The sequence below is a fragment of the Betta splendens genome, chromosome 4 (assembly GCF_900634795.4).
Source record: "Betta splendens chromosome 4, fBetSpl5.4, whole genome shotgun sequence".
NCBI classification, from domain to species: domain Eukaryota; kingdom Metazoa; phylum Chordata; class Actinopteri; order Anabantiformes; family Osphronemidae; genus Betta; species Betta splendens.
In genome coordinates, this window is record NC_040884.2 from 4,780,874 (window position 1) to 4,807,970 (window position 27,097).

The 27,097-nt window shown below is 42.7% G+C and overlaps 2 protein-coding genes across 6 annotated transcripts in view; one reads left to right on the forward strand and one right to left on the reverse strand.

Annotated features, from left to right (window-relative positions):
- raver2 (ribonucleoprotein, PTB-binding 2) overlaps nucleotides 1–5,475 on the forward strand; it is a 49,584-nt gene extending 44,109 nt beyond the window's left edge. For all 4 annotated transcript variants that reach the window (XM_029146133.3, XM_029146130.3, XM_029146131.3 and 1 more), the window contains one exon: nucleotides 1–5,475. In XM_029146133.3, the coding sequence (XP_029001966.1) occupies nucleotides 1–141 (141 nt within the window). In that variant the 3' untranslated portion in view covers nucleotides 142–5,475.
- jak1 (Janus kinase 1) overlaps nucleotides 5,325–27,097 on the reverse strand; it is a 24,713-nt gene continuing 2,940 nt past the window's right edge. Inside the window, exons 1-25 of one of the 2 annotated variants that reach the window (XM_029146124.3) lie at nucleotides 25,126–25,393; nucleotides 20,385–20,596; nucleotides 19,719–19,842; nucleotides 18,136–18,289; nucleotides 17,436–17,599; nucleotides 16,482–16,747; nucleotides 16,263–16,378; nucleotides 15,902–16,084; nucleotides 15,534–15,691; nucleotides 15,216–15,330; nucleotides 14,684–14,882; nucleotides 12,537–12,631; nucleotides 11,877–12,029; nucleotides 11,651–11,738; nucleotides 11,436–11,563; nucleotides 11,162–11,300; nucleotides 9,325–9,476; nucleotides 9,065–9,212; nucleotides 8,339–8,436; nucleotides 8,041–8,233; nucleotides 7,826–7,950; nucleotides 7,476–7,648; nucleotides 7,281–7,398; nucleotides 7,083–7,193; nucleotides 5,325–6,868 (exon numbers count right to left, since the gene is read on the reverse strand). In XM_029146124.3, the coding sequence (XP_029001957.1) occupies nucleotides 6,752–6,868; nucleotides 7,083–7,193; nucleotides 7,281–7,398; nucleotides 7,476–7,648; nucleotides 7,826–7,950; nucleotides 8,041–8,233; nucleotides 8,339–8,436; nucleotides 9,065–9,212; nucleotides 9,325–9,476; nucleotides 11,162–11,300; nucleotides 11,436–11,563; nucleotides 11,651–11,738; nucleotides 11,877–12,029; nucleotides 12,537–12,631; nucleotides 14,684–14,882; nucleotides 15,216–15,330; nucleotides 15,534–15,691; nucleotides 15,902–16,084; nucleotides 16,263–16,378; nucleotides 16,482–16,747; nucleotides 17,436–17,599; nucleotides 18,136–18,289; nucleotides 19,719–19,842; nucleotides 20,385–20,589 (3,522 nt within the window). In that variant the 5' untranslated portion in view covers nucleotides 20,590–20,596; nucleotides 25,126–25,393 and the 3' untranslated portion in view covers nucleotides 5,325–6,751. Of the gene's footprint in view, nucleotides 6,869–7,082; nucleotides 7,194–7,280; nucleotides 7,399–7,475; nucleotides 7,649–7,825; nucleotides 7,951–8,040; nucleotides 8,234–8,338; nucleotides 8,437–9,064; nucleotides 9,213–9,324; nucleotides 9,477–11,161; nucleotides 11,301–11,435; nucleotides 11,564–11,650; nucleotides 11,739–11,876; nucleotides 12,030–12,536; nucleotides 12,632–14,683; nucleotides 14,883–15,215; nucleotides 15,331–15,533; nucleotides 15,692–15,901; nucleotides 16,085–16,262; nucleotides 16,379–16,481; nucleotides 16,748–17,435; nucleotides 17,600–18,135; nucleotides 18,290–19,718; nucleotides 19,843–20,384; nucleotides 20,597–25,125; nucleotides 25,394–27,097 lie in introns of those variants that run through there. The other variant, XM_029146125.3, reaches the window with a different exon arrangement.

The window sequence follows — 27,097 nt, forward strand, 5'->3', positions numbered from 1 at the left end:
AATCAGACAAGGGGCCACAAGAGGGAGTACCCTCAGCTGGTGGTGCAGGAGGTGGCGTCCTCAGACGGCGCCTACATCGGGCAGCACTCCCAGGGTCTGGGGGGGCAGTACGCTGACTACTTTAAAAGGAAGAGGCTCTAGTTCCAACCAAACCACCGTAAAGCCTAAAGCTTATGGGGGGGGGGCGTCTGCTGGCTGTCACACTGCCCTCTAGTGGCCTTTCTGTGGCTGCCATTTTGCATCCCTACAGTAGGTGTTGAGTTTACAGTAGTAGAACTAGGGGTGCAGGTGGCTCAAGTGAACGCAAGCCATAGTGCTCTTTGGATTCCAGCACTTAGACACACACACACACACACACACACACACACACACACACACACACACACACACACAGCTTTTGTCCTGTTCAAGCCTTAACTTAACCTGTCGTTTCCTGGTCAGTGTCCGTGGGTCCTAAGCGATCGATAATATCCTGTACTTTTTTATTAATATGATATAAACGACGGCATATTGTATCTGTGTAGAAGCTGCTTTTGTATCTGCATCCGGGCGAGCCGTCTGTCTGCTGAACCCGTCTTAGGACTCGGGTCCCTCCGTGTTTCCTTTTATTTCCTGGAGACAAAAGCTCGTCGCGCGCTCTTCACTTTGATGCGTCACTCGCAATGACACGTGTTTGTTCCCGCTTCAGTGTCTTTTCTCTTTCCCTTTTATTGCCCAGGTTCCTCTTTAATATCTCCCCGTGGGGAATTAGAGTGCACGCGCGTGCTCGTGTTTGATACGCTGTATCTGTAGGAAGCGTCAGCCATTTCAATCCCAAGCTTGGGAGCACATCAGGAAAACAAGGGCCTGAACAAATCAAAGCGATTTATCGCAGGGACTTAAAATGGCTTCCCTCAACGAATGGACCTTTCTTCTACAGACTGAACTCCAAACAAAAGGCTCGTGTACATACGCTGTGTAACACAGACTATAGACAGACTATATAAAGCCATGCGTAACCGACAATATCTTATTTAAAGGACATTTCCACAGTTTTTCTTTGCACATTTACTTTGTGTCGGGTGTTTTTCAGTCTATACTAATGTGTGTATGTAAAATAATCCAATATTATCTGTGGTTCTAACGGGAGCTTTAGAACACAAGTGTCCTGCACATGCGCTTCTCGGTTCTGACACGAGGCCGAACCCGGATGTTTGAGGGTTCTGCTGTCGCACAGCCTGCAGCGGTTCCTCCTGCTGTAGCGTGTGTGTTCGCTCGCTGTGGTGTAAATACCAAGACGCTGTATTTACCAGGACACAGTTTGGCCTTTTGACAGCTTTTCCGCCTTTTTTTTTTTTCTTCATCAGTGACTGACGGTGAACACGCGCCTGTGCGTGTGTTTTTCTCATGAGACGCTGGAGTTGGTTTAAAGTTCTATGTCACAAAGCAAAAAAGTTGTATTTAGCTACTTCTAACTATTGTTTTTTAAAGGGTTCATTTGTTTCCAGTGGCTTTTATGGAGGACTGTGTGACTTAGCTTTATGACAAACACTTCTGTATGTTTTGGTTAATATTTGAAGCTATTTTTATTATTACAGCCCCGTTTTGTACCACTGTTATCAATAACAGAGCACAAGTTGAGGTGTTTCATGTCTAGTGAGTTCACTGGATGTTTGCTGTAGAGTTTGGACTTTAGGTTTGTAATGTGCACATGACTCTTACCTGACAAACCGGCAATAACTAAAGCTCCTACTATACTGTAGTAAGTTGAATGTAACATGTTTATTTTGCTGTGTAATATTCTAGGAGACGCTCCGTGTAACAGCAGTGGGTTAATACCAGTGTTTGCTAAAAAACAACAACAACAACAACAACAACAACAACTTTTGAATGCGTGTTTGTGTTCTTCTAACCTCCTGATTGTTTGAAACGGACCCAACGTTACTTGCGTCGCCATGGCAACCACGCGTCACACACCGCCAAGGCCGGTCCCGACGCGCGTCGTGACGCACACGTGCACACGCAGTAACGGAGTCAGTGACGTGGAGGAGAGTTAGCGTTAACGGCAATACAGACGCCTCCACCGGGGCACGCGCTCCAGAGCCGAGCTGCGCGGGAAGCCGTGACCCACCTCCTTCTGATCCGGACAGTTGGGCTCTTATTTCTGTAGGAGTGTGACATCTGGTGGCGGTTTCACAATGTTTATATTCAAACTTGAACAAAATGGCATTGAAGTAAAAATTCATTTGATTTTATTAACGATAATAAGACGTCGGAACAATAAACACAACTTCATATCTTCAACTGTATTTTCAGTTTCATTGAGCCTAAATCAGGAATATTTCAGTTGCTTCTATTTTTTATTCTGTGTCTTTAATGCAGCAGATTTCAGTTGTCACTGAGCTCCATACTAAAGTGAATGTTCACACACACACATATATATATATGAATACGTTACGCCTTTACATTACTCAAAATTCTTTGTTTTGAACAGAGAGAAGTCACATTTTAATTTGATAGAGGTCGGAAACTTAAAGAAACGTTTACTGCGCCAGTGTTGGGATGAATGTCATGACATACAAAAACAAACATGTATTTACAGCAAAGGGCAACAGCAGACGAAGCCATCAAAACCCGTGCACGCGCGAAGGGTTCATTTCATAACGGGTTTCCTTCCAAGTGCAACGAGTTCTGGAGTCAGTTCTGTTGTTGCAGGTGTTGATCAGTTCGGTCGGATCTGTGAAAGGCTTTGTTGACGTTGAAGATTTGCTCGCGCACGTAGGTCGAACCCAATGACGTCAGCATCTTTGGTTCGGACGCGAAAAAGTTGAAGAAATGAGCTAAGGACGTTTCCGTTTGTCTGCAGAATGACGTCAGCGTCGGTTTCCAGGCTCTAGCGTTTGTTTACATGTCATAGACGAGCTTTTTTCCGCTCGTGGCTTCACGTTCAGCTTCAGGAAGCGCGTCGGATTCACGGTAACTCCAAACATCTGATCTGTGTGAGCTCCAACATTTAGACGGACCCTGTCTGACTTACAGCAAATCAACCTGTAACTGTTCAGACACGGGCCACAGGTTGTGAGCCGCCAGAACCTGAGGCAGCAGTTAGACGGGACCTGTGTGTGTCTGTGTCTGTCTGTCTGTCTGTCTGCACGTCTGTCACAGCTGATCCAGGGTCTGTCACGCGCTGAGCTTTTTTCCAGCTTTACTCCAACACCTGCGTCAGCGTTTTCTCTCCTCCGTGTCCGTCTGGCTCCGAACCCGCACCCACTGAACTGCAGCGCGTGCGTGTTTGTCAGCTGGTGACAAGTAAAACCCGTGTGAGCCTCGGTTCTGCAGGTCCACGTCAACGGCGACAGACGGACGGAGAGTTTCGGCTCAAATCACTGTAACCACTCGTGTTCACGTCGTTAAAGTTTCCTGACTTTGGCTTCGACGTGAACTCTGACCCCGTCTGCTCTCTGGTGCAGATCGACTCGAGGTTCGGTGTCGCTTGTGGAAATGACACCTAATGAGAGGTGAGCTTCTTTCAGCCGCTGTCAGTGTTGGGCTCCTGGCAGGTGCTGTGGGTAGAGACAGGCTCCACGATGAAGGGGTAGAAAAACAAGTGCAGCCTCGTTCTCGTTATTCTGGCCTTCTCCTGCAGAGGTGTCGCGCGCGCGCACACACACACACACACACACACACACACACACACACACACACACACACACACACACACACACACACACGCTCTATATTCCTCCTCCTGCGCTCCTTTCTACCACAGATGACAGACTCAGACAGTGGTCCGTGTGTGATATTCTACATGTGTGTGTTGATGTGTTCAGGTGCTCATGTTGGATTCCTTTCAGCTTCGTACTTGATGCGTTACTTGGTTGGTTCGCTCCATCACTTGTAGTCACGCGTGCTGTGGGTAACGTGAGACCCGGTCAGATGCAGATGTTGAGGCAGACTCCGTGTTCCTCTCTGGCAGCTGCTGGAGAAGTGGACCTGAGTTTAACGCTTCAGACACTTGTCTCTTTGGTCCTCGTCGTCTCTCGTCCGTCACGCTGCATGTGATGTCATTCCCCACTGTCTTCCTCCCTCTACGGGTCTAAAGAGTACATGCGTTGTTTGTGTTTTTAACATCATACAAGGTGCAATAAAGAACCAGTCAATATTTTCTATATTGTCTTTCTCACTTAGTCTGTGGCATCTGAGATCTGTTTCTGTTGCACAAATCATTGCTTCGATCTTTCAGCGTTTTGACGCCGGCTGCATGTTTGGAGTCGACTAATCAGACGCCTCCGTGATGGACTGTGACGCGGCTCCTTGGAGATTTGAACACGTGTTAGTACTGAAGCGATGAGTCCACGGTGTTTCTTTACCCTGGAGGTGGAGCCTAGTTAATGTCACAGGACGAGTGGTTCAGAGACACCTTTGATTTTAGAGCTGAGTCTGCACCAAGTGCTGATCACTTTTTCTTAATGCACTTCTGCAGCAGATGTTGATTTTCTTAATGCTTTAAGTCTAATTCTGCTTCTACTATTTCTAAGCACCGTAGGAAGCGCGATATTTTAAACGTTTAGTCCACTTTGTTTTAGATTTGATCTTTAAACCTCCTCCCAGAGCTGAGCAGCTGGAGCAAACGGTGCGTCTGCATTTCCTTCTTTTCTGTGACATCTCATGATGATTGTACACAAAAGTGGCCTGAAAGCAGCACAGCTCAGTCTGAAGGCTGAAGGACCGGCGCCTGTCAGAACCAGCTGCCGTTTGCACCTTGGAGAGTTCAACACCAATTCTGTTGCTGTGGAATTTTTTTTTTTGTTTTTGTTTTAATTTTCAGTCCTGAGTCACTGGATGAATTGATGACATAAAAATGTAATTGATTTTCTTTGTGTTGTGTAGATGAACTACTTTTTGTTTGTAGGATGAACAAAAAACTAAAAGTCACTTCAGGGTAAAACCCAGATTTTTCTTGTGTAAATGGAGCCTCTCCGCTTTGGCGTGTTGCCATTGTATAATCAACAATACTAAGGTAAAACATGAGGCTGGACTTTGCAATAGTGCACGTGTGTGTGTGTGTGCGTGCGTGTGTTGAATAGAAGCTTTGCGTTACTGTATTCCTGGTTTCCCGACACTTTAACGGCTGTAGAAAAACGTTGCTGTGCTTCTCGCCTTGTAAACAGTTTTTGAAGTGAATGGATTTTTTTCTGACCTTAAAACTAACTGTAGATTTTTCTGAATTTTATATCTTACTGACATCAATATTGGTTTACTGTGAATAAGGTATTTCTAGAGCAGCATGAACAGTAACAACTGTAAAATCTAGAGCAAACTGTTTGCAGTAGTCGCACATGGACTGACATGGACATTGATTTTATTTATTTTTTCATTGTATTTATGGATACTTTTACCTCCCATAATCATACTTGTTATATTTTGAAAAATATATATTTCTTTTCTTTTGAGCGGGAGATGTCTTCTACATTCCTAAATAAACTGTGGACTGAAGCTCGTCTCTCTCTCCAACAGTCCGGCGACTTCTTTGTCAACGTTCACAGTACAAGCTGCAGGTTTGCATTAGGTGGAACTGACCATGATGTTTAACACACTGAAGAAACCCCCTCTGCTCAAACCTTACATAGACATAGATAAAATACATTTTAGATTCAGGCCTGTTGGTGTCAAAGTACAGTGATTAAATGGAGAACGTTACAAATAAAATGCACAAAACAGCAATGAAAGGAACGGGACGGCTGCTGTGGGAAAACAAATGCCATGTGAATAATGTGTAAAGTCACTGAGTAAACTCTCACCCTGTACCAGATAAAGTCCTTCCTCCTGTCGTCTCTTACATGAAGTAGAGCATATGTAGATATTTCTCTGACTAATGAAGCTTTGTTTCTATAAACGCTACATAACCGAGGAAGAAAATGACATGATACTGCCCCCAAGTGAGTCTCCTGGGTAGTAAACCTCTGCTGCTGCTGAGCACAGGCGAGTCATCATCTAAGTGCATAAAGTTCCCACAAAAATCACGTTGGCTCTCTGCTACATTTCAACTGTTCCCTCCAGGTGGAAGAGGACAGCATGAAGCATGATTATTACAGTCACAACTGATCCTGTGCATCTCAAACAGCCTCTGTGTTGTTGGGTGTGTTAGCGCATTTAAACGCAGGCTCCTAATCAATTTTAGTCATCTACAAAACTAGAGCAGCAACTTTTTATCACTTACGGCCATAAAACTCAAATCAGGTGATTTCTCTCTCTCAGGAGTCCATAAAAAAGGGTGAAAACCGTTTCCGGTCCAGTCTCACATCCATCCAACCGTTTCACAGGTGATTTAGCAGTGATCCACTCTGCCTCAGTCTTGAGTTCCATCGCTTCTGCTTCGATTAGCAAAGATCAGCCTTGGGTACGCAGCCTCACGAGTTCCACAATTCTCTCAATGCAGGCAGTTAAATGTGTTGGATACACTTAGAAATCCTTTTGAGGCAGTAAAGTCACATTTAGCAAAGACTAAGACTATAAGAAGATTGAACAGTACAGACTTATTCCAAATATCGTGGGAATCAAATAAAAAAAAGCTGGACAGAGAAATGGATTCTGGCTTCAGTGGTTATAACATGCGCTGTAGAAGGCTTAAAAGTGAAGCAGTGTGAAGTTTTTATCCCTCGTTACTGTCTCTCTGTAAAATGTTACTACTGTGTGTGGGTGCCCGCTGAGCTGGGATCAGTTCTGAAGGTCACGTCTGACTCCACGCTGGCAGAGCGGAGCCTCGGAGCCCTCAGTCGTTCTGGGGTTGGAGCTGCTGCTGCAGGCGGGTCAGCTCCTCGATCAGTTTCTTGAAGGTGATTCTGTCTTCGGGCATCTGCTCCCAGCACTTGCGCATCAGCTCGTAAATCTGTTCAACACAAACGGCGTCAGATCGCAGACGGAGGCATTTTAATTGTATTTGCATTTAATTGAGTGAATTCGGGCGAGCTGATGGTTCTGTAGCTGCGGGAGAAGAGCAAACCTCTTAAGAATTACCCAAAAAGTGTCTTATTACTTCCCAATCTAAAAATGTCCATGTGACTATTGTGTCGCCTTGTGTTCACAATGAGAAGGGCTCTTACGGGATCAGGACAGCCCTCAGGACGCGGCAGCCTCTTCCCCTCTTGTAGCACCCGCACCAATCTGACTATGGTCATCTGACCCTGGGTTTTACCGATCATGTTGAGGAAGATCTGTGTGGGGGAGATCACATGCGAGTTACACAAGAAGCATTCAACACTGAGCCGCTTTCATTTAAACAAGAGAAGCTGCAGGCTGACCGGCATCGGGCTCTTGGCGGAGTCGCAGTAGGTGATGAGTTCGTACATCGTCACCCCGAACGACCACACGTCTGAGGCGAGGTAGAACTTGCAGTGGGTGAGACACTCGGGAGCGTACCTGGAAGGCAGACGAGGGCGGGCGCTTTTAACCAGGTCTTTCCGATATTTTCCACCTACATTTCTCTCTTCACTCACCAGAAAACAGGGCTGTCGTTCTCGTCCTTCACAATGTAGTATCCCTCGTTGTCCTTGATGCTCTTCGTGAGGCCGAAGTCCCCGATCTTCACCGTGCCCTCGTTCTCCACCAGCACATTCCGGGCAGCCAGGTCCCGGTGGATGTAATTCCGAGATCCTAAGTAGTCCATTCCCTTTACAGAGAGAAGTGTGGGATCAGTGCGAGTGAAATGCAGCCTGCGGCAATTTGTGATTGCCCTCAACTCATGCACAGTCAAGTAATTACAATGCAGCAGGATCTGAACAGAAAACAGGAAACTTAAATAGATGAAGCACAAATGAGCCACCAGGTACCAAGAAAACAAGGCTACCTTGCATATCTGGGTGGAGTAGCTGAGCAGGGTGCTCAGGCTGGTCTTGCTTTTGTTTCTGGGCAGGTACTCCTTCAGACTGCCCATAGGAAGATACTCCATGATTAGCTTAATGGCCTGTCCTCCTGTAAACACATTAGCCTTGTAATGGAATGCTGCTTTTGAGCTGCATGCGGTCATTTTAATGCATTCTGGCCCAGTTTTGAATGCCCTACCTTCTTCCTGACAAATGCCCTTGTATTTGACGATGTTGTCGTGGTACAGCGCCTTCAGGATGTTGATCTCTGTGGAGAGGTTGTTGTTCTGCTCCTCTTTGTTCTCGGGCTTCAGCGACTTCACCGCCACCAGCTCGCCTGTCCGGTCTCCTCGAGGGTCGTAGCGGCACAGCTCCACCTTACCAAAGTGGCCCTGCACGAGGGAAGTGACGACCCAGAATGCACTAAAGCAACCTGCTCAACTCTGAACATCTGTCAATGAAGAATGAACGAGGCGAACAAGCTGTTTTGAGTTCACCTCTCCCAGGTCTCTGATCTTCCTCAGGAATCTCTTCTCAAACACCGTTGGATCGACCTCCTGTGATGGTTGGGGTTTGATTAACGGGTCTGTGAAAACTAAGAACAAACAAATACATTTAAGCTGCTGTGGAAAAAAATATTCGTCATAGGAAGTCGACTGTGGTTGACAGTGTCAATGTTTTCACCAGAATTTTCAGTGATTATGTAACCGTTGGCTCGGTGTGGTTTTCATGCAAAGGGCTACTGTCGGCAGGACAATTCAAAACATCAAACTTCAACACTAACTTCAAAGTTCACAGAACCCTTCTGGTAAATATGACAAACGAACGTTTAGGTAAGGGTGATTCCTGCAGTGTTATACCCAGCTCTGACCAGCAGGTGGAGGAACAGCCTGTAATGGCTTCATGGGGCCCAGCTTGAGGGGCAGATCAGTGACACCGAACCCAGTGAACTTCCTGATGAACATTTGAGTTGGGTAAACAAGTCTCTCGGCACGGCCTACCAGGCGGCTGCTAGGTGAGACACTGACATGCAAAACACCCATAAACCATGCTCATTAGCCATTGAGGGCCCTGCGCTCTTTATCCTGTGTGAAAGTCGTGGCTATTGCGTTGTGGGTGATCTGAGGCTGCAGGAACACGATGTTACTGAGGTTTTGCACTATTTGTGTGTTCACTCCCTGAAACATAAATACTGTCCATGCGACAGTACAAAACACACATACCTTTATACACTCGGTCCAAGTCTCGGACAATGGCCCTGAAGAAGGGTCTCTTCTTGACATCGTAGTTCATGCAGGCGGTCATGAGTTGAGCCAGCTCTGTGCAGTCTGGAGTGGCCAGTTGGCACTCGGTTTCATAAAACCTCTCCTTCTGCTCGGAACAAACACGCAAATCCATAAGGTGCACACAAACGGGTAATGTAGCTGCTGATATGTGATACTGGACAGGTGGGTAAGCGGACGTGGCGGCCTGTGGCCGATACCTCTGTGAGCTTCTTGTCCTTGAGCGGGACCTCTCCATCGTAGCAGATCTCCCACAGGGTGGTACCAAAGCCCCACTTGTCAGCTGCGATGCTCAGGGCGGACACGCTCTTCACACACTCTGGAGCGATCCAGGGGACGCGGTGCACGCACTCTGCAGAGGCAACCAGCAAGTTCAGCACCCGCACCACCATGAGGAATGTGAAGCACGCCTCCTGGAGCAGTAAGCCAGGCCTCGCTGGCTTTCTCCTCAGTTATTAATATCATGTCATCTGGAAGGAGGCCGAACTAACCGTAAAAGCCTTTGATTGTGTGGTTTGTGTGTGGCCTGACTGCAACCAAGAGGTCAAGTCTATCTGCTACAGTGGCTTCTTCAAGTTCAAAGTCAACAAGAACAGATACAATCGCTACATCAATCTTCCTTTAAAATGCCCCGTGCAAATATGTTTTTGAAGCACTGGTTAGGGTGTGACTGTGGACTTCAGCCAAGCACCAGCAACTATTTGCGTACGGGGTTGTTCCGACAGGCTGCCTCTACAGTAGCAGTGGAATGCAGGCTAACCTACTGGCGGAGCCCCTAAAATAGGTGTTTGGCTTCATCTATCGATAACATCAGGTGAGGGATGCGAGTCAGAACGCGTACGCAGGTTGAACGGGAACACAGAGTAAACAGACAATGGAGCAGAGGAGCAGCAGGAGACAGAAATCGAAGTGGGAGGGGAGATCCAGTAATTGAATGTGGGGAAGAAAGGATGAGTGCTCGCAGTGCGGTTCCGAGCACTTTATCCACTGTGTGTTCAATCAAATCTATGTAGAGGCACATTGATGTGTAACTGGAAGATGGGCTGATCAGCAGAGTGGTGGAGACAGAAAAAAAATGTTAAGGGTTCTGGGAACAGCCAGAGAAAAGGGGGGGGGGTCGGAGAATTCCCACGAGCAGGCACTGATGAACACTTGCACTGAAACATTTCCAGTTCGTCCTGTAATTTGCTTACATCAGCCTTTTTCACTCTAACAGACGAACAGAAATACGAGGCGGACGTCTGAGGGGACCTGAGAATTGTCCTTGTGCCATTTTCACAGGCCAAGCATGCGCGTTCCTTCTGCTGATTCCTAATTTACTTTCAGAAATGTTCTTTGTTTGAAGAACTGAGGACACAGAGTCACAAGTTCATTTTAACTGCTTTGAATTCATTTTAATTTGGATCATAATTGAAGCAGTGGAATTTGAGTTAATCTCACTAACCAATCTATGATCCAGATTATATTAGAATTGCATGTGATCAATACTTTGTGAAGTGACAGTAACTGGTTTTATTATTTAAGTTGGAACTATTGAAGCCGAACCGGAGGGGGAACCGACGTTCCGGGATTTGAAGCAGTCAGGGTCATTAGTATGAACGCATTCAAAAAAAGGGGGGTTTGAGTTCACCTATAGAGTAATAGTAAAGTAATAGTCAAGTGTTTTAAGTTTCTCCCACAAGTTAATGAGGCCAACAGGGTATGTTGTTATTCATTTGTATGTATCCTGTATATTTTCACTATTTTGCATTAAGCTGCTAATTACTTAGGTAAGTGAAGACAGCTAATTTGTAGCTTTTCCTTTATGTTGTGCTGTCATTTATTTAACGCTTTTGTATGTGTTTCTTTGTTGTGTGCTAAATAAATGCCCGTAAAAGAAAACCTCTTGTGTAAAATAACTTGAAGGGAGTTCCAGCTTTGATTTTTTTGGCAGCTGACTTGGAAGGAAAGCACCAGTTATTGTGAAATTTTCCATGGCAGCTATTTTGTAACATGTAGGTTTCACTTTGACTAACGCTGAGAACATAGAGCGCTCACCCTCCCTGCTCAGCACGGTGATCGGCAGCCCCGGGTCACTGAGCTTGATGAATGGCCCTCCTTCGTTGGGGTCCAGTCCGTCTCTGGCCAGCAGGATGTTCTTCGCACACACAAAGCCGTGGACCAGCTTCTGGTCCTCCTATGAACACAATATAAGACACACACATTAGTCCACCGTCAAATGTCCCAACTTCCGACAACGTTTCTGAGGTAGACTTTGTTCAGCTTATTCAATGGTACATTAGCATGATTTGTGAGTATTTTCCCGCTTTACCAGGTAGCTGAGGGCTGACGCCAGCTGCATGGCCACCTGGAACTTCCACGGTGTGCTGAGCGGACTCTGCTGTCTCCTCATGAACACGTCCAGAGGACCGTACTGGACGAACTCCTCCACAATGATATCTGGTGACACAGAGGGTGACAACGTTGAGGCGCAGCACCACATCACCGCTCCCCCGTGTCCCCACATAGTTTTTTATAGTCACTTACTCTCCAGATAGTGGACACACACGCCAAACAGGAGCACGATGTGTTTGTGTGACACAAGCCGCATCTTACTGGCTATTTCAATGAAGTCCTGTTAACAGGAAAGACAGGAGTAAGTCGCGTACAAGTCTTTTCCACCACACACATTTACATCTTATTACTGGGAGTGTTTGAAAGTTGAGATGTAAATAGAAATGAGCTATAAAGTCACACTGTAAGCACATCTCACCAAGAAGTTGTCCCTGTGTCCAGAACCCAGCACCTTCATGATCACCTTGACCTCCTGGAAGGACGTGTAGCCAGCATCTTCGTTCTCCTCATTCTTCACCCTCAGCGTGCCTGAATAAATGTTTGTCCTTGTGCCTGGGCCAAGGTGCTCCTCCTAATTATAGGGCAGCAGGGAAAGCAGAAAGCAGAGGAGTGAAAGTCTCGAGAACCCAAACTGGACTGGGGTTATTTTTCCTTTGTGCCACAGGATAATAAACCCATATGAAAAGACAGGTGACTATTAATAGAGATGAGCTCAGCTCTGTGAGGCAGATATGCAAACAAGTAACTAGACATAACATCATATACACATACAGTAAATCTAATAAAGTTATACTGCTTTTTAATGAGGCATTCCCTTTGTTTGTCAGCAGCAGATTCGTTGTAACTGGACAGTTTCCAGCTGGCAGGGACAAACGGGCAAACAAAGCCCTGCCGCCATTGGACTTTCCAGTCTGCACCGGTCCAAGCTGAGTGCAACAACCTGTATAAACCTACTCGTGCCTGTTTTTTTTTATAAGGGCCTGTTCCTTCAGTGCTTCACATATTTCTGAACTTTATTGCTGTCATAATGTGTGGGACATGGGAGACAAATAAACGACCATAACAACTTTTGATGTACCTGCTCAATATCCTCTTTGTGAATGTAATCGAAGACCCTGAGATTCTGTGTGGCTGGTGCTCGATCTTTAGTGACCACAAGCAGATTAGAGATCTCTGAAACACAAACACAAACACTTTTTAAAATGTGTCCACCACAGATTATTATGATAATGTGCATACTACATAGTATTTTTTCTCTGAATTACTGCAACAAAAAGAAAAATCCACTCGCAGAAACCTGTTTGAAAGACTTTGTGTTAGGTGTTCATCGAATGTTACGTGCTCATGTTGTGTCAAGTTTATGTTTAACACTGTCACAAGTCACAGTTGAACGGCCTGAGCTGCATTCAAGTATGAACTATGCAAGCAACAAAACAAGAACCGAGTACGTGCTGGTACTCAGTCTGAAAGTAAAACTGTGTTTACATGTGGTGAAACGTGCTCTCAGCAGTTACATCAATGTGGCGACGATGTGAAAAGCTATTCAGGTTAGCATTGTGATTCAGGCTATTTGTTGTATATACACTGAGCAACGTGTGGGAGGATGAAGTGTCTCGGTGCCTGTGTTGTACTATACGTGCATATGGGTCTGTGAGCGTCTGTGGGTGTCTAATGTTGTGACAAACCAGCACACTGTGGTCTAAGGGCAGGAAAAGTATCTGCACTGCATCAGCTTTATGCCAAACAGTTTTAAGAGCAAGTTCCATGACATGAAATCCATGTTTTTGTGCAAAAACCAAACAACGCATGCACCGACCGTTAAATACGACACTGCGGAAGCCACTGCACTAATGTAAAGCCATGCTGCTGCACGAGGCTCTAGAACCTGATACAACCTTCAGCACTGATGGTAAATATCCAAAAGTTCAAACTGCCCATTTCCATCGACACTGGTGCAAGGAGAATGTTAACTAATGCCAGTTGTATTAATGATGATACAGTATATTCAGTTATGTTGAGGAACATTATTCAGTATTTGTTTGACAGCTTGTTAAACAAGGTGCAGCTTTTCACTGACTTTGTTTCTGAGAGACATCCATTTTTTTTACATGAATGTTACCTTTATTTTTTATTTAAATAAAGGGTTTATTTTATTTTATTTTTGTCATTGTTGTTGCAAAAATGTCCAATATTAGGTCATATATACTTTGGCAGTGAAAACAACGTAATTTTATCATTACTCCAAGGCAGGTCTAGTCCTACATCTAAGACAACACAGTCTTATAATGATAACAATCAGCACCACGTGCCCTCAAACTAACATAGAAAGCTTAATACTTCCATGCACACATGACTCCACCTTTCCCTGTGTGAAGTAAACACTAGATGTAAAAGATTGGCACCGGAAACCCACATTTACAACTCTCTTCCTCCCTGACACCATTTCTGAAACATAGATGTTGTTTCTGGCAGCAGCGCTTCACTTGGCCTCTCTTAGTGAGAGACATAACCACATATAGACTTACTTAAAGAGCAGCGCTATGTTAAATGGCGTATGAAGGATGAGCTTTATATTGCTGAGCTACATAGGTTTAAATGTTCAATATCACAGTGAGCCATTATTCTATAACATTAAGCAAGGTTTTGACCCTTGCAGAATAGCTACACTGCAAACTTGGACCCAAACATGGAACCCTGACCAACACAAAGCAAAAGACCAGACCAAGACCACCACTTGTCTCCCACCCATCAATCTCAAGATCCATTTGCACTAGTAATGCAAGTAGTAGCTGGGTTTATTAATCATCACTATACTTAAGCTCGTAGGAACCCTGGCTATAAAGACCACACAATAAAACTGTGTCATAAGTTCTCATTTTTGCTGTTGCTAGGCGCCACAGGGCTCAATTAGCCTCAGCCATCTCTGGCACACATCTATGGCATGACTACGTCACAAACTCAGCAGGTTTTGTGACTGGAAAGGTTTGTTGCAAAGTCCATTTTAGACGTTGATTTCACTTGTTACCACCAAGGCGCGTGATCGAGCACAGAGACGTGCGTGGTGAAATGAAGCACTGGGTGGAGGTGCAAACAAGCAGAATTTAAATGGAAGTACATTTCTGTGAAGCTGCTAAATTACTTCATCTACAGCAAGGACATCATTATCGAGTTCCAGTGGGACACGGAGTGTAAATAGTTGGGTCTGATCACCGACTGTAGGTTTACCTCTCGGCTGTGGGGGACAGCAGCGAAGCAGTTGGAACTGGAGGTTGTCTGTGCGAAGACTTTGACCCTCCAGGTGCTCCAGCAGCTCCCTCAGAGTGGGCCTCAATGTATCAGTGCCATACAGGCTGTATCCCTCAGAGGACACCTCAATCTGGAAGTTTTTATACTGACGCACTGGACGAGACTCTCTCAGGTCCACCTGGATTAGAATAAAAAGGCGGGAATTTAAAATGAGTACAGCGCAATGTATGGTATACAATAGGAGAGGTTTAAGGTGAAACTAAAATGAAAAGGAATATTTAATTTTGCAGAGAAATGGCATAAAGCGCTGATGATGCTACTCTGAACTGATTTGACAGTGAAGTGGTCTGTAAAACGATCTTTCCTTGGGATTAATACAACTAAAATGTTTGTTTAGTTTAGAAAAAATGTTCAGTGAGGTGCTTTACTTTAATAACAGTTATGCTCGAGTAAAGTGGAGTGGACTGGGTTATTAAAATGCAGCTCCCTAACACTTAATAAATGTGTCTACCTCCTTGCAGACCACAGTGATGATGATGTGCTGGTACTCAGTGCAGCTCCAGCGCAGGATGTAGGTTCCCTCCTCGTTGCCCTCCTGACGCAGCTTTTGGCTGGCATACTCCGTACTGGAAACAGGAGAAATACAGTAAGAGGGAGCACAGGTGGAGATGAAGCAAAATGAATACCAAGCTTATAAATACAGAATATAGCTTTGATACGCGTTCTCATTTACTACTACTACTTTTATCTACTTTTTTCATATTACTAAAACAAGAACCATAGATCTAAAACACACATGCACAGCTCAATTAAAAGTGCCAGTACAAACCAGATGGGTCCGTGGCAGCCGTTGTTAATGTTGTGCACAACTGATGCGGGGGCCACATCCTTGCAAAGGTAGTGGTGGGCATCTACAGTCAGCCTGAAGTACCCGTCCACCAGGGCCACAAAGGACAGAGCCTCAGCATGAGAGCTCATCTGCAAATCCTGCAGGGACGGAACAGAAATGTAGAGGTTGAGAAAGTGGGAGGTAAGAGATGTTCAGCGCAGCTGACAATAAAAGCCACAGTCCTCCAGAGGCCAAACTGAGAAGGCAACAAACTGGAACAACAGATTCTAGTGATATTTGTGAAGAAGCGTATTAAGCGTAAGCGAAGAGTATTAGTATTTAGCATTTGTAGCACTTGTGCATCTCACCATCCTCTTGTTGTCCTGTCTATAGATGGTGACCACTGCCTCTTCGATGACGGCGTGCGTGATCTCGTGGAAGTCGCTGAACACCACCCAGTTATCAGCCGCCTCTTTTTTTTTGTCGTCCTTCTGTTTTCCATCAAGCTTATTTTTCTTTGATTTTGTCTTATCTTTGGCATTCGCGGATGTCTATTTTACAGACAAACAAACAGATACTGTAAACACCCATACAGGCATTTTATACTACTTTAGCATCGGTTGACTGCCCTTCAGCTACTCCTTTCTATCCTGTACAATAGTCCTATAAGGATCCAGTTTACCATCGGTCCCTTGGGCCTGAGTATTATTAACACGCAGTGTCACTTACCAAAACATTCTTCTTCCTCCAGGAAATGCCAGTGATACCAGTAACCAAGACCTGCATGTCTTTGCTCGTCTCCCCGTTCTGATTTTGGGGCTGGCGTTGGCTCTGGTTGTAGTAGCCTGCAAAACAGACAGCTATAATAATATCACCGGGAAAAGGTCCAGTCAAACATCGTACCTGGCATTGCTGCTAAGCGTCACTAGCACGTTGCTGAGCTCTTACTGTTGAAACCATCGTGGTAGTCTCCTTCATTCGTTATGCTGAGCGAGGCGGGTTCAAACAGCTCGCTGCCAAGGCCGCTGGTCAGACCCTCCAGTGTGGCCAAGTACTTGATCTTCAGGTCATACTGTGTGATGTTGCTGTCCTTCACCGTGCGGCGGTTAAATTCGTTGAGGAATTTCTTAAAGACGTTGTTGATGCGGATGCGTGTCAGGATGTTGCGCTGCTTAATGTTACGGTTCAGTGACTCTGGGATGAATCTTTTGTAGCTGGAGCAAATAGGAAACACAGATTTATAATCTAGCTACAGCTAGACAGGGTTAGTTTTAGTTTTTAACGTAAACCATGTTCTATCAGTCATTTTTGATGCTTTTATCTTGCTTGTTCATGAACACACATATGCACATGCTACACATGCAAACAAATTGTATGTGGAGCATGCAACTATAAGATAAGTCTGATAAAGCAGCCTGTGTGGCTAAATCAATGGGTACATTTCAAGTCTCTCAGACCCAGTTTACTGTAAAACAGTCAGAGCATCAGTGGCTGTGGATAATGGCTGCCTATTGTAGCTGGATGGGATGTGTTGGAATCTACTGAGTTAGAGGGTTTTGTGCAAATAATAAAACTAGGCACGCACTTACAACCCTCAGTACAGATCACTGTTGCTTCAGTGTGTCTGTATTTGAACATGTTTGGTTTGACAAACATCTGAGCACATATTTACAAGCATACATTCAGACGGACAGACAGCTGTTTAAATGAATACTCTTCAATTCTCACTGAAAGCACATAAACACACTGGCAGCTATTTAATGGACTGATCATTTGCATGTGTGCATTTTCTAGTATTTTGTTTGTAACTGTGTAGACAACCTTAAGTTAATGATCATAATGTCAGCATAAACTTGGGAAACTGTTTTTTTTTTGTGATCTGTAATGTTGTGTCTGTGTTACCTGATTTCATTTGACGCGGTCGACAGAGGCATTTCCTGGTGCATGGCATAGTGAGTGATAGCGAGCACAGCCATGCCCAGACACTCATTTTCCATGTCATGCTGCTCCGCCTCCGACTGGCATGTTCTCAGCGGAATCACGCCGGCCTGAAAGTCGTGCTGGCCCTGCGCAAGAAACAAGCACAATTACATAAGGGTATGGAAACTAAAATGATGCTCAAGTCCTATTGTCATTACTTGAAATTCAATTAATTTGGTTTCCTCAGATTTTGGACATCTGTCATCATTATCATTTGTAAAAAATCAGTTCGTAGTTTGTCACTTTCTAGGGTTTCATTCTATTCTGGTCTTGGTTTTGCTCATTTCGTTAGATTGTTTTGATGGACTGAAAGAAGTTCATCAACAACAGCGGATCTGAAAGACACTGAAGGGGTAGACCGTCTATCGATGACCTTCAAGGTGCACTTCCTGATATTGTTCGGTTTCCTCTCAGCTGTTGATGTTTTTAGACCGAGCTGTGAACAGCGTTATTGTCTGAGCTTTCAAAACAGAATGTACTTTCAAAAGGTACTTGAAAGTAACACATGTACACAAATACGTAGCTATGCAAACATATTATTCATGAGGGATGTAAAGAGAAAGCCTGAAAACAGCACAATAATTGACTGTAATTGAGGCTATTTTCTAAGTCGAGCACGTACCTGGACAAACAGGTAGTCCAGAGACGCGGCGTCCAGTAGAGGCGTCCCTTCAGGTGCTTTCTGTGGGCTCAGTCCACCTCTGAGTTTACTGATACAATGTCTCCATACTGGATTCTCTCCTTCAGTGGTGCCATGCCAGTTTCTAAAATAAAACCTAACCAGACACAGAATGTTTGCAAAGCTTAAATATTTTGTCTGTATTATTCATTGCATTAAAACAAAAAAAGACACTTTAGAAAAAAATAGTACTTCAAATATAAAGTATTGTTAAACACTGAAACGCTGAAATAGAATTAGACAAGAAGAAACATCAATAGATACAAAACAATATATAACTAGATTTCTAAAGCTTTGGCCAAACTGTGCAAAAAACAAAGAATTGCTCTTCTGCCTCCTGTATTGTAAACAGCGTTCAACCAGGTATTGCCAACTGAACATTCTGTTTACCTCCACACCACTTCAGTCATATGAGATCAGTCAGCCAGAATTTCAAAGCTGGGCAGTGTCTAAAAATATGCCCTTTTAGGTTTTGACCCATTTTCCTGTTTTCTCTGAAAAGCAGCGATTTTTTAGCTAGCCTGCACTTTTCAGAGGAAATATAAGATCACTGTCTGTAGAACGCCACAGACGTCCGTCTACAGCAGACAAGTAGCGGTGCACAGGGTGTCTGTTGTGATGATGAAAATGAATCCAGGAGTCACTTCAGCTTCCACTTCATGTGTGCATGTTTTTAGCATGTATATGCTAAACACTGTTTGTATATCGAGATTCAACAACAATACACCGCTTGTTTGGAAAATTGTTTCACAATTTGCAAAACACACATGCGCGCGTGTGCACGCACACACACAAACCTCTCTCTACACTAGCTGTTGTTGAAGCAGAGCACAGAAAAAGAGGAAGTGGAGCCGACACCTCATGTATTCTTCCTCTAAAGCTCTAATGCTACATTTAGAAGGGATTCTCTAAGGAGGAACATACCTAGTTTAAAGTTACTGAGTCTGATGCAAACATGACCCTGTTGGTACGTCCCATATGTCTATATGTATGCCTTTAGTAGTACCTTTCACTTTCCTCTTATTATTTGACAGACACAGCAGGCACTTCTGCCTCTCTAAAAACATTTACCATTTTTAGCTTCTTTTAAAGAAAATGGCAAATAGAGAAATAGTAAGAACAACAAGACGTTTCATGACCAGTATGTTTCTATAATACCTTTGATGCCCGCTAGTAGTTTCATGATGGTGTTGAATATGGTTGATACGTGCTTGAACTAGTCACAATTAACCTGCATTTTGTCCTGCATAATTTCTTTGGAACATCGTTCATTTCCAGGAAGACCTATCCAAACGGCATGCCTCAAACACTCTTCACTCATGTGTCTATTGAACATATTTGATATGTTGGCCATGAACTAAAACGTCTGGATAAAAAGGAATGTTGGAATGTAGCTCTACTGGTAAATGCGCTTACGTGGCCGACTCCCTTAGCGTATTTCTTAATTTATTAGTGGCACAACTAAAATATGTCGAGATCCCGAGGGGTTCCATCATAAAGAACATGGCTTCCTTGACTTTGCTTACCTCATGCGATAATGCAACTTGATACTGGTGTCTTCTGTGACCTTGAACTCGTGGTTGGGGGGATACCATGTGCCGGTTGTCTCGTTGTACAGGGCAAACAGGTTATGGCACAAGGGAGATATTACTGAGAATGAGAAGGGGAAAAAAAAACATATGAGCAGGTGGTTCTTATTAGACCAGATAATAATTTGCAGCCTGTTCCAAAACAGGGCTGTAGCAAACAACCTGCTAATAAAAGAGAGTAAACAGGAAGCAACCAGAGATGAAGTGTATGACAGACTGGATACAGTTTTCATCCATATTCATTTAAACAGTCAACAAGCCACATGGCTAATGGTTGTGTGGAGTGTAGAGAGAAAGCTTCTAAGAGCCCCAAGAGTGGCACTTATACAGAAGGTAAATCAGCAATTTGGTCTGATATTGTAATTGTGCTACTGGAAAGTCATATTAAGAATGGAAGTCATTGATCTTCTGACAATCTTGTTCACTTAATGCTGACAACTAAATGGTAGCACTTAGAGACATAGACGTGAGAAACAAAGAACAGCGCTTAAATTGACAATCATAGGGTCTGAATATAAACATCATTGCTCGAAAGAGATCAGATAAACAGGCAAAGACGGACATTCTTCACTTCGCCACACTGCCAGGATGGGAGTCACTTACAGCACTTCTTGGCCGCTTCCACACAGAGCTCCTCTACAGTGTAGCATCCTTTGAAGAACTCCAGCTGGTGCACGTCTGGTAAGTAAAAGTGGATCTCAAGGCCACAAGGGGAAGCAGGTGAAGTGGAAAGCTGAGCTTTCCTGGTGGACCTCTTCATTTTCCCACAGAGTTGCCTGCTCAGCTCCATCACCCACAGAGTTGACATTCAGACACTAAATATGTAAGTGAAAGACAAAAAAAAAACATTACTTTTTTTTAAGGTCACAGTTTCTTCATGCAGCAACCAAATATACAAAAACACCAAACGTAAACAGATCTGGACTTCCACGAACACGATATGACAACATGATTCTTCAGTAATTTAGTCTGTTTATCTAGTTTCAACACAAACCCACATACAGCGTCTTGCATACATCACAGAGCTGAGATCATTTGCAACTGAAAAGTAAACCATCAAAAGGGAAGCGCTGGACTGGAACTATGTCATCATAACCAGTGGCCAATGGGGATGTGCAGGCGCGTTACAGTACATTAATTATTGATCACTTGTGCAACCAATGTGCCTTTAAAGATCATCAATAGTTGTAAACGATTTAACAATCAAGCACACGCTGTATTCTTCACACTGCATATATAAATGCTGCATTATGTGTTTTTAGTGATGGTACCTACTTACTGATCATTTTTTAAATTAATTCACATGCAGTTCTCATCTCCATGCTTGCACATTCCCACTCTGCTTGATCTTCCTTGTTACTGTGTGTACCCACGTCCACAGCGACCAGAGCCCAGGTTTATTACCTCGTAAGAGCAAGCACAGTGGGCCAATAAATCCCAGTTGGACTGGGACTGGCTGGTGAGCTCAGCGAACGGCAGCAGACACGTGAAGGAATCATTTACGTGATGACTCATTAATACGGTGCCGCCTGTATAGTGGTTTTATTTGCAGTATTTTCAAATGAGCTCATCAACATCTGCTATTTGAAGCCAATTGACCAAATTAATTTCTAACAGTGTTATATGAAAATTGGCAGAAACTCCAACAATTATAATTGGAAAACATATGTGCTGAATTCCAGTAAATACAAAAAAGAAAGGGTGGAGGTGTCTAAAAAGGTGTCCAACAGTGTCTACTATCACAAATAATCAAATATAAGGCATTGTTTTACATCTCTTTTTGTCTTAGTTACAAGTTTAATATGAAGGGTGTCCATCCTTTGCTTGGTACTTTATATAGGAGCAAAAACTCACCTGAAGCTGAACATTTCTAGGTTCAGAAATGCAAATATAAGAAGCTTCACGAATAGCAGAGTCAGCTGCATTCACTCTGAGATGAAACATTCAATTACTGAAGTTCATGTTACCACAGCAAACCTGCTTTCTCAAGCTCCATCATTCCTGGGTCTCTATTGTGACATGTTATTGTTCTCAGATGATTTCGTGGAGACAACAGCAACGTAACATCCTGATAGCGTCAGACCGACACATCCAGAAAACACTGACAACACATCTTTACACATGCGCGCACACGAGCGCACACACACGAGATGGAGACAGTGAGGGGGAGAGAGAAAGAGAGAGAGAGACAAACTAAGTAACTTCCCTTATTTTTTTAATAGACTTTTATCATATTTCCTGTCAACTATAATGTTTTTAAACAGAGAAGACATCAGTGTGACAAAGCAATCTTGTAAGTTTACACTGATAATAATAAAATTACCTGCCCAGGTATCGTTTTAATTATGTGCCCTGGTGCATGTCGACATAATAGATGAACACAGGCGTTAATCTGCTACATGTGCTTATCCTCTTCATGCACTACTGGTGAATTTCTGAAGAAAAGGTTTTCAGTGAGTCACGCCTGTTACAATGAGTCAATCATTCTTCCTCTTTCTAGCTAAATAAAAAAAGCTTTTGAATGTTGCTTTTCCCTATATTCAAATGTTAGGAAGTAAATGTGGTGTTTACAAATATTTCATATTTACAAAAGGCATCTTTATGAAACGATTGTATTCAGACAGAGACCGGCAGTGCTGATCTGAGGCCAGTTAACACAACAAAGATGTCAAAGATGACAGTTTTCAACCCTTCAGTAACAGAACTCTGGCTTGTCTCTATTAAGAAAACAATTACCAATAAGAATACAACTATGTCGCATGTTTGCTGTGTAACTTATAAACTAGTATAATCTTTTCAGTGGCTCCACTTGTCTGAGTTTTTCACAACCTGTAAATATTTGGATTTGGAAGCTTTGGGGTCCAAACCTCTTAATGCAGCATAAGATGCTAATACGTTGTAAAGGCAGCAACTAATTAACATTGTTTTCAGTTATTAGGAAAATGCTTTACATACTAGAGCCTTGTGTGTCCTATTATTGTTGTTTTTATTAACGAGTAACTGAAAGAAACTTGTTTTTAATCCAATTCTTATTTTAGGCTATGATAACAGCTTCTAAATGCTTATTGTTGTGGTTTTCCTTTTTGTCTCAACATTAAAAGGTAATAGTTAAGCATCTCAAGACTTCACTTTAGTAAATGACTAATCTGGTGATCAAGAAAATGAACATTAATAGAAACTAAAAATAATTATATATATATATTATATATATATATTAAAAATTAGAAAAAAACAAAGTGGTGGTTTAGTAAATGAAACAAAGATGCAAAGTTTGTAAGATGGAAGATGCTGCACCTGAAGAAAACACTTAAGATGCCAACCCAACTTCAGTTTCAGAAAAAAAAACACTAAATAACGTAAATACACTACACTGGCACCACTGAGCTCATGTTAGTGAGCAGATCAGATTAAAACAAATAAGCTACCTAATTCAAATTTAGGGTAACTGTGAAACAAACACAAGTAACATACCGATACAGACAGAAAGGAAAATGAAAGTGGAACAGAATGAATCTTTTCCCATGTCTAGGTTTATAAAAGCATAAAATCATGGTCATAAAAAGAGGAGCCAGGCAAAATCACAATGACTAAAGGTCAACTCCTCACACGGTGTAAAGGACTGACAAGTCAGAGCATGCAAATTTACACAGACATGCACACATGAACAGAACACTTTGGACTTCTGTTTGTCAGTGCTTCAAATACAGCTGCTGTACAGAAGCTACAACTTACTGAGTAAAATTCTGCTCTACGTATATTTAGTTCACTGGTACAAACTAACTCCAAGCACAACACACGGCTTTTGCTCGTCTGTAATAGGACATTGCTTCTCGTTTTTTTTTTTTTTTTTTGCAGATGATGTGGTTGTGGTGAAGTGGCCTCACTGCGACTCTAACTTTAAGCCTGTACCAGTATGAATTGGTTTGACATGGTCTCCTTCAGGGAAACAGTCTATTTGCTTTGGCCCAGCAGTGATCCCTGGGTCAAGCAGCAGGAAGAAGGACATGACACAAAAACTAAACTAAACAAATCACTGCCTTTTGTTTACACTGCTGAAGCACCGGTCACATGATTGTTTACTGTGAATTCTCTGGATAACTACTGTATTTGAATTTGTCATGGAGTCTCATTCATAAGTTGCATGTTAAGTACATTTGAGAAGTATTCACTTCAATTTAATAATCCTCCCAGTGAAGGAAAGGACTAAAAGGAAAATCATCCTATTTGATGTTAAATATTGTGTTATGACAGTTGTGTTTTCTTTTAGTCAAGAAACATAACCCTGAAAGCTTTAGTACTAGAAACTAATTATCCACAGTCAGACAATGGTTAGTTGTTGACTAATTTTACATTTGCCACAGCCTATTACAGACATTAATATAAATATTCAGATAATTTACTTAAATCTGTGCTTTCATCTAATTTAAATGCAAAATTCATGTAAGAAACCACTTTTTAGTGTGCGTGCGTGCGTGCGTGCGTGTATAACACGGGGAGGAGCCACTTGTAGAGCTTTCATAATTTAGAGCTGCATAGTCTAAACAAGGATGACCACAGCTGAGTCACTTTCGCAGCTCCAGAGAATGAATATGTCTTTCCTAATTAATGAATTGTCTGGTCAATAAAATGACACCAAATTAAAAAAAGGCACATTCAACATTTTATGGTGTCATCTTCAGCTATCTTCACTTAGTTAAGCCATTAAAAGACATACGAATATGGTATTTTCCACCCAAGAATGACTAAATTCACTTCTTTCAGTTTCTCAAATGTGTGTGAAATGACAGAGAAACATGGCTCACGGCCCCAGAGGCGAACCATCGCTTACATACACCGTCACTGTGTAGGAGGTCGAGAACAGATCGATCCAACAAGTTCCTGTTTCCTGTTATAAACTGTTTTCGCTTTCTCCGGTTCTACTGTGTCAGACAGATGACTGTTCAAAACGACACAAGGTGGAAGGTCCCTGTGATAAATAAACCCCTGTGACCGAGCATCGGTCTGGAGATGATGAAACTCTGTCAGTGCCGCAGGCCCGTGTTAGGTTCGGAGCTGCTGACTTGGACCGAACCGGATCACAACACATCCATCCTCTGGAGGCTGTGGTTCCCCCCGTCCCCCGTTGCATGTGTCCACCTGAGCCGAACACGAACAGTCTCACTGCGATCGAGCCAATGGGCTGGCGTCGGCTGCCATTAGCCTCGTCTCCATTTACTAGTTCAAGCCGAGCAACAGCTGGACTTTTTCCCGCTTGACAACACCGAGGGAGGCTGGCAAACAAGCAGGTCTGACGACACGCTCTACTTTCTGTGGAAAAGTAAACTAATAATGGGCATTTACTCACCTAGCGAGCTTAGCCAGACAGCTGGCAAGTTACTTCCGTTTCGTTTAGTGCATCAGAGGCTTCGACCGAGTTGGAGCTCCTCTTCACGCGGACTTAAAGTATCGCTCGTCGGCAGTTTGACCTCACAGCTTCCCAAGGAAATATCCAGTATCCAAACAAAAGGAAACGTTAAGATAAATCCACGGAATTTTGGGGTATTTGCGAGTTCGAACGGAGACGCTCTCCGTCTCTCGTCTTGCTAACCCTTCCTGTTAAGCCGAGCCCCTTTCCCGAAAACAACGCAGTAACCTTCGAGTGATCACGGCCGCTGATTGGTTGGTCGGCCCGTCAGTCATGATGACGACATTAACCCTGAGCAGCGTATTAAAACTTGTACATATTTATATTTACGTAAAATCTTCTTTGTGGGGGACATAGTAGAAAAGGATCTTTCTATATCTACTCATCACACATTATTCTTCTGACTTATGTAAATCAGATATTACATTAATTTCTTCAAATCAATAAACGGATAAAACAAATCCACAGGGAACTAGTAGATGAATTATGATTCAATTGTGATGGTCCATCTTTTACTAATTGGTATTGAAGTGAATAAATAATAAATGGTGCTGCAAATTTTACATCCATCAGTTCAATTTGTTTGGCTCTGATTTCATAGGTGTGAAGCCCTTCTTGATTATAAATAAACATTATGGACTTAACTGGATTGTGTACAGTTTTGCACAGAGGTACAGTAAAAACTGCCTTTTTAAAATAGATCCAATCCATTGCAGAATAATTAAAATCCCTCGGAAGCCAAACTGGTCCAGTTTATCTTTGTAATAAATTGTTGATGTTTTAATATCCAGTAATGCTTTAGCTTCTCTCAAGTTCATGACATATGAATCAAATCTTTGATTTAGAGGTTTGAGAACCAAGCAATTAAAGTGAATGTGTCTTGTTGTGTTGTTTTTGTATTTTTATACATACAAGCCAAAAAACAAAATGTATTCTTACTATTAAACTGTAAACAAAACAAGGAAAAGTAATATCAAAATCCACTTTAATGTTTCATTACTTATCTTGTAACCAGTGCAATAAAAAAATATAAATTTTCTATATAACTTTAACGGATAACCTGAAGAACCAAACAGCAAAAACAGCTGTTTGTAAGAGATTTTAATTTATACTAATAAACTGGCACATAAAGTGAAAGTGCAAATATTGATCTGTGTTAAAACAACTCTAATTTCTCTTCAGATACATTCAGCTATACTTTAAATTTATCAACTACTTTCAACCATAGTTTAAATGCTGCAGCAACCTTTAGCAATTCTTCAGAAAAGAATTCAGGATTACAGCATTTTTAGTGAGTTTCTTTCTAGAAATGTTTTTTTTTTAATCTAGTTACTGGTGATTAAAGGCAAAATATGCCTGAAGAAATTCTTTGTTTTTCACTTCTTTGTTCTATCAAAAACATCCCTGTGAGGAAAATATGTTTTTGCAGAAACACAAAACATGCAGCAAGAGCCTGTGGTCGTAAACATCACTGCAATCTGCAGATCTCCTGCAAATGACCATAACCATCCTTCTGGAAGAGCTTTCATCACTGGAAACCATCTGAGTGCATTCCAGTGGCAAAGCGGTGCCAGTATCCCAACCGTATTCGTCTCCACAACATAAAAATGTCTTACCACACTTCTAAGTGATTATCCTGCAACTTACAAGTATATGCCAGTTTCTAACTAAAATGTAGCTTTTAAGAAGCAGGGATCACAAACAAGAACATATTCATGGTAAAGTTAATGGACAATCATTCAAAAACACTCAATATACAGCATTTTTATACATCTATTAAAGAGAGTGTTTATTAATATTAATTTTCATTACAAGTTTTAAAGAGATGATTGTGGTTTTCCTTCTCATCAGTGTTCACAAATATAGGCTAAACATTAAAGATAAAACAATAACCGTATCTGCTTACAACTAC